The 15,315-nt window shown below is 50.8% G+C and overlaps 1 protein-coding gene across 2 annotated transcripts in view; it reads right to left on the minus strand.

Annotated features, from left to right (window-relative positions):
- Positions 1-899: 899 nt before the first annotated feature.
- The window catches only part of LOC138567392 (E3 ubiquitin-protein ligase RNF216-like), a 2,013,370-nt gene continuing 1,998,954 nt past the window's right edge, over positions 900-15,315 (minus strand). The window contains exon 17 of one of the 2 annotated variants that reach the window (XM_069645556.1): positions 900-2,311. In XM_069645556.1, the coding sequence (XP_069501657.1) occupies positions 1,989-2,311 (323 nt within the window). In that variant the 3' untranslated portion in view covers positions 900-1,988. The remainder of the gene's footprint in view (positions 2,312-15,315) is intronic. The other variant, XM_069645557.1, reaches the window with a different exon arrangement.

Genomic DNA, 15,315 nt, shown 5'->3' on the forward strand with positions numbered 1-15,315 from the left:
CACTTAACCACCTTAAGTGATACCACTTCCAAAAGAGATTTTAGAACCAACACATTCATATTTGACTTTTTTTTATTTTTTTTTTACCAAGAGTAAGTTCTGGAGTCACACAAAGAAATAACTCAAAATGAACAATTCAAATTAAACTCTGCTCAGAAATGAAAACCATATTGTTTTCCTGCCTGCAAGATGGATACTCTTAAAGAAAAGCGACTGCCGAAATTAGGCAATCGCCATCTTATTTAGCAAATGTTTGGAGTGGCTTTTCTTGAACAATGTGAAATCCAGCAAGGCGTGGCTCAATATATGCATTTACGATGCTAACCGTACACTTCTAATGATATGCTGCCGAAATGTACATAAAATGTAGGATGCGAGTTTGGGACCATTCAATAAGTGGCCCAAATTGTAAACTGTCTATTATATTTCCTTTTCATTCTAGGGTGAGAATTACAAAGGAAGAGGTGCTCAACAAAATACAAGCACCACAAGAACGTAAAAGTGTAAGCTTGCCAAAGATTAGTCATTTTGATTGCATTAATCAGCTGTTTGAAATGTCCACGATCCTCAGAGGCATTCATAGATTTTTAGTATACATTGAATAAGGTATGCATCGGGCTAAATGCCATTCTATGGTCTATTCAGAAAACCCATAACATTCACCTATTAATGTAAGGGGGTCTTTCACCTAATGCCACAGTCAAGTGTTGGTCCCCAATCCATAGGGCACTAGTGCATGAATGTTAAGGTTGAATGGATGAAGGAGTGGAGGAAAAGGGTGGGAAATCTGCTTTCACCCAACATGCCGACACATTTCAGGACTCTAGTCTCTTCAAAAGACATTTGGCAACAATAACAACCAATGTATATTTAAAAGGAAACACATTTAACACAGAACGTTATATAAAACAATGGATGAAACGATTTAATGAATGGGAGAGAGGACAGATGAAGGAGCAATATATTATTTGTACAAAACATTAAACACAAATTCCGATTAATGACTATAAACCTTATGTTATTTCACAGAATACAAATTAAAGAATTATCTGAAACTCCCACATTCTGGAAGCCCATTGGGAAACGATATTCCTCACAAGTATTTTCCCTGAATCAAAGCTTGTCGCTTGAAGAGAGCATAGCTGGTCTCAGGCAAGAAAAAAGGATTCCATGTGATGGGACATACTGGTTAATGGCCTGGTTGTTTAGTGTCTGTTATAGTTGTTTCGGTTCATTACAGGAATATCTTAGACTTGGGACACATTTAACACACTGATTTTACTGGCTCGCAAGACAATACAGTGCTTTAAAAAGGAGATGTCAACAGCAAAACATTGGTATCAAGACAACAGAAGTGTCCTTAATTACAATCTGCTAGACGGAAAGGATTTTATGATGCGTTCAAGTATAGAAAAGATTTATAGAGGAATGAATATAACTTAAGAGATAGCTAATATTTCTTCAAATATCTCCATCAAGTAAGGTAAATCTCTATAATTACGAAAAGTGATTAATTGCTACTTAAAGAAGATTTCGAAAAGACAGAACAATGTGCAAATATATGCAGTCTTGGGTTTTGCCCATTTGAATTAATTTCCACTGAGAACAGTGCAGTCTACTGCGGCATGGTTATTTAGAACCAGACTTGCGGTTTTTAATGAAGTTGGCTACTTTATCAAACTTATTTTCTCCAAATGAGCAAGCCTACTCAAATGGGGTGAACAAGAGCCAAAGCAAGGGTAAATTATGTGCGTCATAAACCGGACACCCAAGTGTTTTAAGTTAAGTTCACTCTCGCACTCTTCATACATTTGCTAACTGATGTCAAAGGGGTGCACAATCCATCTAATCATCTCCAACACAAGAAATGTGGCAGAACCCTTGGATGTACCACAACTCCACTCCTTTCAGCTAACTCTCTGGAAGAAAGGTATTCATGTATAAATGTTGGCTTTCTTTTATGAAGTCTTGAGCGACTGCTACTGAAATCAATACCGGTGCCGATGTCGAGGCTGTGGTCCAAAGTGCATAGGTAAATTGTGCTCGAGCTCCACATTGATGGGAGGAAATTCATAATTGAACCGCATGAGGGGCAAAGGAGGCACGTAAGGAGCAGGAATGGGCCCTAAGTTGAGTGGAAGGTTATTGTACACAGGGCGGACATGAGGCAGTGGAAATGGGGGTTGTACAAATGGATAAGGGGGCATTTGATGGTGCATATTCTGAGGCACTGGTCTAGGGATGACTTCTGCCCGCATTATTTTACGGGGTTCCTCTTCAATTGGAGGGCCAATCCTTTTCACACCGTTTTCTGTAAAAAAATATAAGGAAAAAAAATCAATCAATCAAGCAAGTGCTTGGTGAAGACCAACATATTTGCTTGCATAACATATTGTCAAGTTCAGAAATAATTATGTGCTTTCTCCAAGCAAGAATGAGTTCAGGTATACACTTATTGAATAGAAGACCCTAAAGCAAAAGTGTAAAATACACAAGAAGGATCAAGTTACTTACCTGTAACTGTTGTTCTCCAGCATGGGTCTGGCATGGATTCACATGCTCATGAATATTCCCTGTCGTCACGCTGGGAATCATCGGTAAAGAAAAAAACAGTTTCAGTTTCGTTTCTGAACTGTCTTTCTACTACTAACCAATCACTGGTCTTTGGGTCATACTTCCCCCAGCCAATGACTGCCCTCTACCTAAACCCCTCCTCTGGCAGCCATCTTCAGATTTGGTAGCACATAAAGTGGCAGTAGGACCAAGAGAAGAGCCGCACAGGGGTTGGAGGGAGGGTTTGCATGTGAATCCATGCCAGACCTATGCTGGAGAACAACAGTTACAGGTAAGTAACTTGTTCCTTCTCCAGCATGGGGTCTGGCATGAATTCACATGCTCATGAATACAAGAATACATAGCAGTACACACATGCACAACCACGGGAGGTGGCAAGGCTCAACATTAAGCATTTCAACAACTCAACATCAAGCATCTCTTACCTCCTCACCAGGCTCACCTTCAAGCGAACAGGTTGCGCAGCACTGCCTGGCCGACTCTGGACTCCTCCCTGGAATCCCGGTCGACGTAGTAGAATCTCGTGAAGGTGTGTGTCGACCTCCACGTAGCAGCCCTGCAGATGTCCAGCAGGGGCACACCAGACAGGAACACCGTAGTAGCAGCGATCGCTCTGGTCGAATGGGCTCTCGGACGGCCTGGCAACTGCGGTTTGCTAACCGGTGACAGTGCATGATGCAGCCGGAGAGCCATCTGGAAATGAAAGCCTTTGAGAGGGCCTTCCCTTGGTTCACAGGTCCAAAGTTCACAAACAGCTGTGATGACTTCCGAAAACACTTTGTGCGGTCCACGTAGAACTTCAGCGCTCTAGCCACATCCAGCGAGTGCAAAGTCCTCTCGGCCGGTGATGAAGGCGACGGGAAGAAAATAGGTAACACCAAGGGCTCGTTGAGATGGAAGTCCGACGGCACCTTGGGCATGAAGGAGGGGTGCGTCCTCAGCACTACCTTCGTCTTGTGGAATGTCAGATATGGAGGTTTACAGGAGAGGGCCTGGATCTCTCCCACTCGTCGTGCGGAGGTGACGGCCACAAGAAACGCTGTTTTCCACGATAGGAACGTCAACTGTGCTGAATGCAGAGGCTCGAATGGTGGGCCCATGAGCCTGGTCAGCACCAAGTTGAGCTCCCACGCCAGGGTCGGAGCCTTCACCGGCGGGAATGAGCAAAACAGTCCTTTCATGAACTCCTTCACCAGGCAGTGAGACCACAGCGACGACCGCCCCAGAGTTCTGGTGTAGAGGGAGATAGCCGCCAGATGGATCTTGATGGAGGCATGTGCCAGCCCCGCCTTGGCCAGAGACAGCAAGTACAGCAGCACTTGAGGGGTCGTAATCCGTAGAGGCTTGCTCTTCTGTGCACGGCACCAGACAGAGAAACTCTTCCATTTATGCCCATAGCACTTAAGAGTCGAGGACGCCCTGGCCTTTGCCAGGACCTCCTTGCAGTCCGCCGGGATATCGTAGCCTCTGAACTCTAGTGCTGCAGGAGCCAGGCCTGCAGGTTCAACGATTCTGGGTTGTGATGTAGGATGGCGCCTCCTTCCCTGGTGAGAAGATCCGCGTCCGTCGACAGTTTGACTGGGGGGGACGCTGACAAGTCCAGAAGGTCTGGTAACCATATCTGCCTCGGCCACGCCGGTGCGACGAGGATCATCCGGCACCAGGACCGTCTGAGTTGACTGATGAGTCGCAGTAGCAACGGCCACGGTGGGAACACATACAGGAACAGGCCGTCCCAGGGGAAGGAGAATGCATCGCCCATGCTCCCCGGCTGGGGAAACCTGCTGGCGGACCTCCGGCACTTGGTGTTCATCGCCAGCGCGAAGAGATCTATCTGGGGATTGCCCCATCGTCGGAATAGCAGATCCACTTGATCCTGCCAGAGTTCCCACTTGTGGCACGAGCGCAGCTCCCTGCTGAGTAAGTCGGCGACAGTGTTCTTTACTCCTGCCAGGTGGAAGGGTGGAAGGGTACCAGAAACATCCTGTGGGCAACGGCCCAGTGCCACAGATCCTGCGCTTCCTTGGATAGGGCTGGGGATCTGGTGCCCCCTTGCTTCCGGATGTAGAACATTGTGGTGGTGTTGTCGGTGAAGACCCTCACCACCTTGCCCTTGAGGGACAGGAGGAATGACCTGAGGGCTCAGAACACGGCTCGGAGCTCCAGGACATTGATGTGTAGTGACCTCTCCTCCAGGAGCCAAAGGCCTCTTGCATGGAGATCTCCAGTGTGCGCTCCCCATCCTTCCAGGAAGGCGTCCATTGTCACCGTTTCCTGATGTGTCGAGGTTTGGAAGACCATACCGCCACTATATGCGCACGGTTGCCCCACCACCGGATCGCTTAGCGGAACGTCTCGTTGAGGGAGAGCTTGTCTTCGAAACTGCCCGCTGCTTGCATTCAACGGGTGTCGAGGAACTCCTGCAGTGGTCGCATCCGCAACCTGCATAGGCGCACCAGGTAGATGCACGATGACATCATGCCGAGTAGGGACTTGATGGACCTCACCCTGGCCATGTCCATGGTCATCAGCCGTTGTACCTTGCCCAGGAAGGCCTTCGTCCTTTCCTCAGACGGTGAAGCCAATCGCGCCACTGTGTCGAGTCTGGCTTCCAGGAACAGGGCGTCTTGCAACGGTACCAAGTGGGATTTCGCAAAGTTGATCGAGAATCCCAGATCCGTGAGCAGTCGGACAGTCTTCGCCGTGTAATCGACAGCGAGTTCTCTTGACTTTGCTCGGATGAGCCAATCATCCAGGTAGGGGTATACGTGGTTCCCTGCAGGCGCAGTCGCACCCCCAACGGTGCCAGGCACTTGGTGAAGACCCTCGGCGCCGACTTCAAACCGAAGGGTAGGGCCTTGAATTGGTAGTGTCACCCTTGGACTACGAGTCGTAGGAACTTTCGATTTCCTTTGTGTATTATTGGGATGTGGAAGTAGGCATCCTGCAAGTCCAGCGACAATAGGAAGTCGCCTTCCTCCTGCTGTCCCAGCACGTGCTGAAGGGTGACCATCCGGAACTTCTGGGACTTGATGTATTTGTTGAGGCGGCGAAGGTTGAGGATGGGTCGCCAACCGCCGGTCTTCTTTCGGACAAGGACGTACTGCAAGTATACTCCGGAGCCTCTTCGGGACAAGTTCAACTGCGCCCTTTTTCAGCATTGCTCGTACCTCCAGAAGTACCTGTGGCACGTGGTTTTCCTTCCTGGCCACGGGTGGTAGATGGGGACACTTTCTTTGGAATTCCAGAGTGTGCCCGTGGGCCAGAGCATCCAGCACCCAACGGTCGCTGAAGATGGACTCCTACACGCTGACAAAATTCACCAGCCGGCCTCCCACCGGGGTGCTTGGTGGGGGCCCGACGTCACGGCTGGTTCAATCTTGCTTTGCCGAGGCCTTGCCGACGAGGCCTTCTTGGCGACGACACAGATGTCCTCCGGCCTTGCTGCAGCCTCTATAGGCCTCCTGCAACGATGAGCGGGCCGCTTGGCAGTACAAAGCGGAACCGCCATCAAATCCTTTGGAGGCACCTTGAGACTTGCCTCCGGGGGTCCTAAAGGACGGCCGTCGTTGATGGAGAGAACCCAACGCCCGGGCCGTCTCGGTGTCCGCCTTGATTGCCTGCAGTGACTCATCTACTGCGTTGCCAAACAGGTTGTTCCCGTCAAAGGGCATGCCCAGTACCCTGGTCTGAACGGCCTGACGGAAGTCGGTGGCCTTGAGCCACCCGCGCCGGCGGTGGCAAAGGCTGTTGCCCATCTGGCGAAAACTGGTGTTGGCTATGTCCGTGGCCACTGTGATGGCGTGGTCCGACGCCACCTCGCCTTCCTGTAGGATTTCAAGGGCCTCCACCCTCTTGTCTGGCAGGAAGGGGGGGAGCGATCTTGAACCACAGCTCCCTGTCGTAGTGTGCCACAATCGCGAGGGCGTTGGCCGCTTTGATGGTCGTTGCCGCCGACGAGATGATTCGTCGTCCCATGGCATCCAGCTTCTTCCCCTCGCTGTCCGGTGGGGAAGTGGAAGTTGATGCCATCGCCCCTGCCGATTTCTTCTTGGCCGCCGCGGAGACCACTGAATCTGGGGACGGCTTAGCTCTGAGGCACATCGGGGCGGAATCTGGGACCCAGTACTTCTTCTCATACCGGTCCCTCTTTGCAGGAGCCGTGAACGGGTTCTTGAGCAGCGATAGTCTCTCGTCCCAGATGTCGTCCAGTAACAGGACTGAGAGGACTGTCTTCCTCTTGGCCTCCCGTCATTGGTAGAGGAAACCCTCCTTCTGCTCTTCGGGAGAAAGCTGGAAAAGCTCTGATGCCCTGGCGATCATGGCGTGAAAGGAGCCAATTTCGTCGGGAGGGGAGGCCTGGGCAGGGGGTGATGGGAGATCTGTCCCGTCGTCCCCACCGTCGTCCGTCCCGGTCATCGCCGTCTCCGTTCCAGTCTCATCCCTCGGTGGAGGGGAAGGAGGTGAAGGCTGGAAAGGAGGGGGGGAGGATGGATTTGCCTCTGCTTGTTTGGCAGGCTCCCCGACGGTCCAGTTGCCGCTGGATCGTCCGCTGGGGGTAAGGGCAACCTTGTCCTTATCTCCCTACACAAGGTCTGGATAGCCATCAAGATTGCTCCTGAGTTGTCCTGTGGCATAGGCATCGGTTGCGACGGGAGCGACGGCTGGGGTGTGGGATCCTCCGGCTCCTCCATGGCCCGCGGCTCATCGTCGGCTCCACCATTGCTCTCTACGTCCGCCTCGTCGGGATCACTCCCGTAGGACCGGACTTCCTCAAACTTCTTGTCCAGGATCTTTTTGATGCCAGCCAGCTCATCTTCGAAGGTGGTATCTATGTCCGTTATGGCTACCGTGCCCCCCCTCTTTCTCGTCCTAGGGATTTACGGAGGTCTTCTCGATAGGTTGAAAAGATGATTCCCTCCGGGGTGGCAGGGAAACTCTAGGCCCAGAAGTCGATTCCACTGGGGTAGCCTCCGCAGGCTTCGCCAGGGCCGCCACGACTCCTTCAGTCGAGGCCTTCACCGGGTGAATCAGGGTCTTTACGACCTTGGCTGCATCTGGGGCCATCACTTTAGGGGGAGGGTCACTGCCTCACCCCCCCCTTGTCTTTCTCCATCGGGATCGACCGGGGCTTCTCTCCGAGTTTACCCGGGTTCTCAGACTTCCTTTTCCCTGAGCCAGAGCATTGGCTCGCGGTTGATGGCGTCAGGGACATTGCGCTCTACCTGGCAGCTGAGGAGCCCGAACCAACGGCGCTCCAGGTGCCCGCGGACTCGCGGTGCTTTGCATTATGTTGGGCCTCCGTCGCCAGAGCACCCTCAAAGGTCTTAGAAGACCGCTCTGACTTCTTCTCACCTGCTGCTGGGCTCTTCCCTTCCAGCCAGTTAGTGAGTCGAGTCTGACGGTCCTTCAATGTCCATTTTACAGAACGCGCAGTCCTCCTTCACGTGAGACTTGTCGTCGTGAAGGCAGTAGAGACACAGGGAGTGCTCATCCTCCTTAAAGACATTCTGCAATCCACATCCAGGGCAGTTCCTAAACAGCTTGGATCCTGTAGGCATTGTGTCTCCTTTGTCCTGGGCCATGTCCACGCGGAGTAGGCCTCAAAGATCTTACGGAATCCTCCAAGATGAGAAACTCGATGAAAATTCGCCCTTGAGGGGCGTGGAAAAATTCCGAAACGGGTCCCCATTGATCGGAAGAAGAATCGGTGGAGCTTGAGGTTCGAATTGACAGAAAAATAAAAGAAAACTCTTAGGAAAAAGGCAAAACGCAGTAAAAGCTCGAGAGCTATAGCATGAGGACTCCCAACACTTGAACGTGCAGTAAAAATCTGAAGATTGCTGCCAGAGAAGGGGCTTAGGTAGAGGGCAGTCATTAGCTGGGGGCAGTATGACCCAGAGACCAGTGATTGGTTAGTAGTAGAAAGGCAGTTCAGAAACTAAACTGAAACTGATGTTTTCTTTACCGAGGATTCCCAGCCTGACAGGGAATATTCATGAGCATGTGAATCCATGCCAGACCCCATGCTGGAGAAGAACAAGTTACTTCTTACCTTGTAACGTTCTTTCGACGGGATGTTCCTCCGACGTATTCCTCATCTTAGATATATCCTTCCAGCTCTGCTGGCCTCGGAAATTTTTTTTTTTTCCTCCAGAGGGCGCTGCGCGTCGACGTCCCTCGAGTCGATGACCCTCGACAGCTGCCGTATCGACGCTCGACGTCATCCTGCCTATAAAGGCCGCGCGCAGCGTCCGTTGCTCAGTTCCGTTTTGTAGCCCACAGTATTACTGTCTGGACTAGACTAATCACCCTGAAGGAGCGTAAGCTGCAACAACAAGGGAAGTAAAACTGCGGGGATGGATGGGAGGGTCGATGAGGAATACGTCGGAGGAACATCCCGTCGAAAGAACGTTACAAGGTAAGAAGTAACTTGTTCTTCGAAGGGATTGTGTCCTCCGACGTATTCCTCATCTTAGATAGGCTCCCATAGCAGTATTCTATATTCGGAGGAGGGAGTACGGACTTCACGCTGTCTTCTATTGATGAATAGAATGCAGTACAGCCCTTCCAAACCTAGTCTCTTGACTAGAGGAGGAATCCAGATTGTAAAAACGTGTAAAGGTATGGACAGACGACCATGTAGCGGCCGCACATATGTCTTTAATCGGCACGCCTCTTTTGAGGGCCGATGAAGCTGCAATACCTCTGGTCGAATGAGCCCTAAGGTTTTGAGGGGGCTCTTTCCCTGCCAGTTTATAACATTCCAGAATGGCTAGAATGATCCATCTGGAAATGGTCTGCTTAGTTATTGGTAACCCCAGCTTGTGACCTGCGTAGCCTACAAACAGCTGGTCTGTCTGTCTTATCCTGGCTAGTCTACTAATGTAAAAACTTAAAACCCTCCTAGGGTCTAGTCTGTGTAACCTCTCTTCCTCTTTCCCCGGGTGAGGAGGAGGATAGAAAGATGGTAGGGTAATCTTCTGAGAGATATGGAATTCAGAGACTACCTTTGGGAGGAAATTAGGCTTCACTTGCAGGACAACTTTGTCTTTGTGAAAGATTGTATGAGGGGGTTTACAAGAAAGAGCTTGTAATTCGCTCACCCTTCTAGCAGATGTAAGTGCTATTAATAAAACAGTCTTAAGGGTAAGGAATCTTAACGAACAAGAATGGAGAGGTTCGAAAGGTGTACCCATCAGGAAAGTTAATACTAAGTTTAAATTCCATAGGGGAACTTGGAATGGTCTTGGGGGATAAACATTGGTTAACCCCTTTAGAAACTGTATTACCAAGGGTAATTTGAAATAGGATGGTTCCTCCGCAGTACGCTTAAAGATAGATAGCGCTGCGAGATAGCCCTTAATGGTGCCAACTTGAAGGCCTGAATTTGCTAAATATAGTAGGAAGGACAAAACCATTGGTGTACCACATGAAAATGGGTCGATATTCTGTTCTCTACACCAGCTGCAAAATCTGTTCCAACGGCAGCGGTATAAAGACTTTGTTGCTGGCCTCCTTGCCGAAAGCAACACCTCCATAACATCATCAGGGAGGTCCCAATCCTTGTACCTCAGCCGTTCAGAAGCCAAGCGTGAAGGTTGAGGGTTTTGATGTCTGGATGGAGAACCTGACCTCCCTTCTGTGAGAGTAGGTTCTCTCTGAGAGGAAGTCGAATTGGAGGGCAGATGGACAAGTCTAGAAGGTCCGGGTACCACGTTCTCCTGGCCCAATCCGGGGCAATTAGGATCATGGTTCGCCGGAATCTTCTCAACCTCCTGATCATTTGAGGAATGACAGGGACCGGTGGGAACGCGTACAGAAGCGGAAACTCCCAGTCCACTATGAACGCGTCTCCCAGAGCTCCTCTCGGAGGAAATTCCCTTGAGCAGAACAGGTCGCATTTCCTGTTTAGGCTGGTGGCGAACAGATCTACCTGAGGGGTTCCCCAAAGGGCGAAGATCTCTTGAAGGACTTCCTGAGCTAGCTCCCACTCGTGGGAGACTGTGTTCTGCCTGCTCAGAGCGTCCGCTGTCAAGTTCTTCTCTCCGGCTAGGTGAACTGCCGATAGAGAGATTCCTTCTTGGATTGCCCAAAACCAGAGCTGCATCGCCTCTCTGCACAGGGGTAGTGATCCTACGCCTCCTCTTTTGTTGAGGTAATGCATGGCCACCGTGTTGTCCGTCATTATCAGGACGTTCTTCCCTTGTACAACTGGCAGGAAAGCCTTCAACGCAAGTTTGATGGCTCTCAGCTCTAACAGGTTGATGTGTAGTCTGGACTCCGATGGAGACCAACGACCGCTGATGGTCAAGTCGTTGGCGTGGGCTCCCCACCCCGTGAGTGAGGCATCCGTGACTACTGTTATCTCCGGCCAGGGTTGCCAAAACTGTTCTCCTTTCAGAATGTTCTCCTGACAGGCCCACCACTGAAGGTCTCGAGCCACCCTGCCGGGAACCTGAAGAAGATCTGTCATCCTCCCTGAGAATTGTGACCACTGAGTCCTCAGTGCCCACTGGAGGGATCTCATTCTCAGGCGAGCCTCTGGCACAAGGAAAATGCAGGATGCCATGAGGCCTAGCAACCTCAAAAAGTCGAAAGCTGGGAGACGTTGGGCATGTTGGAACTTGGTAACCATCTGTAGAATATCTTGAGCCCTCACCTCTGGTGGCGAGGCTTTTCCCAGGGAAGTATCCAGGATCGCTCCTATGAACTGGAGTCTCTGCGATGGTATCATTTGAGACTTCTTTAAATTGAGGGAGAAGCCCAGCTTGTGAAGGGAGTAGCACACGTGATTTAGCTGGATCTGAGCTTGCTCCGGAGAAACAGCCCTGATCAGCCAATCGTCCAGGTAGGGGTAGACGTGAATCCCTTCCCTCCTTAGACTTGCAGCCACTACCGACATTAACTTGGTGAAGACCCTCGGGGCGGAGGTCAGCCCAAAAGGCAGTACTCGAAATTGATAGTGAGAGTTGCCAATTGCGAACCTCAGGTATTTCCTGTGTTTGAGATGGATAGGCACATGGAAATAAGCGTCCTGAAGGTCCAGAGATACCAACCAGTCCTGAAACTGAAGGGCCTGGAGGATCTGAGAAAGAGTGACCATCTTGAATTTGTCTTTCCTGAGGAATTTGTTCAATTCTCGCAAGTCCAAGATGGGTCTCAGTCCTCCGTCTTTCTTTGGAATGAGAAAGTAAGGGGAGTACCAGCCCTTGTTCCTCTCCGCTACAGGTACCGGTTCTATGGCCCTTTTCTCTAGCAGGTCTATAATTTCCTGCAAGAGGAGCGGATCTGGAGCTTTCTGAGAGCTGATCCCCGGTGGATGACTCTGAGGTATACGTAGGAAAGGTAGGCAGTAACCTTGGGCAACTGTTTCCAATGCCCAAGCATCTGACGTGATAGCCTGCCATTCCGCCAGATGTTGAGTCAACCTGCCTCCTACAGGTGTCCTGTGAGGGAAGTCCTCAGAGTGGTTTTGGGGCGGCTGATGCAGATGCCGATGGTAAAGAGGCACCTGCTGTTGCTGCGGCTTTAGAATATCTACCCCGTCCACCTCGGGTAGTTCTTCTTTGACCCCTTTGAGCCGGTCGTCCTCTACCTCTTCCGAATGAGGAGTAGAAGCGAAAGGACTTGCCTCTCGCAGAGGTTCCTGTGGGACGAAAAGGAGTCTGACGGATTGCAGCTCCTAGGGATTTTGCTGCTGCTTTTGAAGTTTGCAGTTTCTCTAAACTGTCATCCGCCTTTTTCCCGAACAAAGAAGAGCCATCAAATGGCATGTTCAAGAGCCTGGCTTGCACATCTGGGGCAAAACCCGACTTTCTCAACCAAGCGAGCCGCCTGGTTGATGTACTTGCCGCCATTGCTCTGCTGATACTGTCAGCCGAATCAATGCCCGTCTGGAGGGATTCGCACATAGCGTCTTTACCGTCCTGTATAATATTCAGGAACGCATCCCTTTCTTCTCCCTCCGGGATGCAGTCAGCCGCTGTAGAAGCACACTCCCAAAGTGTATGGCTGAACCTAGCAAGGGTGCAAGTAGCATTAACAGACTATAACGCCATGCTACATGCTGAAAAGACTTTTTTTGCCATAGCATCATATTTTTTATCGTCCCTGTCCTGTGGGACAGTAGGATAAGCTGTCTTGACGTCGGTAGAGGATGCTGCTTGTACCACCAGACTTTCTGGGGATGGATGTTTAGACAAGAACTCTGGGTCTGTGGAAGATACCCTGTACTTTGCAGACAGTTTTTTATTTACTGCTGGTATTACATCAGGGGTTTCCCAGTTTGTCATGATCTTTCTCTGAAGAGCTTTATGAAAGGGCACCACTGGATCCTCTTGTGGGCCTTTGTCAAGAATATCCGTGAGGTCATCTTGCTGGAAAGATTGTGAAGGTGTAGACCACCCCATGAACTCTGTAATCCTGGCCATTAAGGCTCTGTAGGGGGTTTCAGCATGCTCCCCCGGGTCTGGCTTAGCAAAATCCACCTCAGGGGAAGTGTCTAACCCACTTGCCTCATGTAAAGAATCATGAAGATCCTTTAATCTGCGCTCTTCAGAGGAAAATTCCTCTCTAACTGGGGTTACAGGTCCCTGTAACTCAAATGTGTCTTGTTCGGACAAATCACCCTCTTCTAAAATTGAGGATATAGTTCTCAATTGTTCTGAACTAATAAAGGGAGTAAATCCCATTTCCAAGGCAGAGGGTGCTGAACTTGTCATTATTGGCCTCGAAAACGTCGATGTCGTCGACGCCGAAGGCTTCGAGCGTGGCGTCGAAAACAGAGGTGGAGGCCTCGAGGACCTCGACAGAATTGGAATTTTACTCGACAATATCGACGCCATCGACGTCGAGGGCCTGGGGATCGTCACTGGATGTGTGGTCACCGTGACTTTTCTCGGCGTCGACGCCGGTGTCGAGGCCGGCGTCGAGTCGACAGACCTGTGTGTCGAAGGTCCCTTCGACAACGGCGTCGAAGACCTCGACGTCGACGGAACCTTTGTCGACGGCGTCGACGGAACCTTCGAGGAAGGTTTGGAGGTCATAGTCCTACTCGAGGGTTCGAGACGCGCTCGAGAGGTTTCTTTCGCAGGGTACTGTGACTCGCGGCGTTTTTGACCTTCGGGTCTTTCGACCAGAGCATCTCTCTCGGCAGTCTTCGAGGGGGTCGAGGCCGCTTTCTCGAAGACGCTCATCATATTTTTTCTGAATTCCTCCCATTCAGCCCGGGAACTATGTTTCGTGGGGCAAGGGATTCTTTTTGGCGAAACAGAGGAAGAGGAAGACGGAGAAGGGGATCTTCGACGTCTCCTCTTCGAGTGTTTCGATCTCGAGGAGTGATGAGACCCACTCCGAGACCTGGAGCGTGAATGGTGACGAGGAGACGAATGTCGCGACTTCGTCGAAGAAGAAGAAGCTTTAAAAGTCTTACCTTTCTCCAGCTTCCCCCTACGCTCCTTCAGGGCCTTAGCTGTCATGGACATACAGTCCTCGCACTCCGAACAATGGTGTTCGGCTCCCAAGCACCACAGACAATTTCTGTGAGGATCGGTCAACGACATCTTTTTCCCACAATCTCGACATTTTTTGAAGCCGGATTGAGGAGTTGTCGGTTCCGACGAGGAAGCCATCGAGTACGGTATCGAATAACTCGAGGTAAATAGTACTAAGAACTGAGCAACGGTATTCCGAGGCACCGAGTAGCGCGGAAAAACGGAACTGAACAACGGACGCTGCGCGCGGCCTTTATAGGCAGGATGACGTCGAGCGTCGATACGGCGGCTGTCGAGGGTCATCGACTCGAGGGACGTCGACGCGCAGCGCCCTCTGGAGGAAAAAAAAAAAAAAATTCCGAGGCCAGCAGAGCTGGAAGGATATATCTAAGATGAGGAATACGTCGGAGGACACAATCCCTTCGAATCCCACGTTCTGCAGGCCTCAACGGTCTGGTAACGGACTGTAACTGGGGCCCCTGGCCATTACCGGCTGGTGAAGCCCTGGAACGCAGGATTATTGCTTAATTGTAGCACCCATGTAGCCAACAAAAGTAGTAAGGAAGTATTGGAGTCTTGGTATTAGGGAGGATAACTAATATTCCTTTTTAGGGACCGCCTGTCCTCTAAGGGGGTAGGAGTTAACCCTTGGAGAGAGGGGAGGAATTCCCTGGATTCATCATAACAGGCAAGCAAACTGTACTGACACACAAAGCAGAGGCACGTTTCCACTTCTGTGCTGTAAGGAAGGCATGGTATCAAAGCAAGACAGACACAAGTGATCACAGTTCAAGGGTGTTTATTAAACTGCAAAATGGGTGAGATAAACGCCTAATCTAACCCTAAATCTAAGATGGGAGCAAGCTACGACCATCAAATAAGAATAATAATAATAATAATAATAATACAGTCCTAGTGGAGTCTAGTCAAATAAAAAGGGCCCATACTAAGAAAGCCCACTGCCAGGGGGCGTGGCCTGGAGCCGACTCGACTGGTATGCCTGCCTGAGAGCTCCCGCCTGGCCCAATGCGCCTTTCCATATAAATGCTGTTTTCCGCTCCCGTTTGGGCCCGGAATCGCCTCCACCGGTGAGGGAGACCCCTCTGCACCTCTCGGCCGAGTGGGTCCGGGTTTCATCCCTGGACTGCTCGATGCGACCTCTCAACAGCTCCGGGGCCCACTCGGCGGGGAAATGGCCGCCGCAGATCCACGGCCAGGAGGGGGCAGAGCAGGCATAGCGTCTCTG

Source organism: Ambystoma mexicanum, chromosome 2p (genome assembly GCF_040938575.1).
Source record: "Ambystoma mexicanum isolate Mex_15411 chromosome 2p, UKY_AmexF1_1, whole genome shotgun sequence".
Classification (NCBI taxonomy): Eukaryota; Metazoa; Chordata; class Amphibia; order Caudata; family Ambystomatidae; genus Ambystoma; species Ambystoma mexicanum.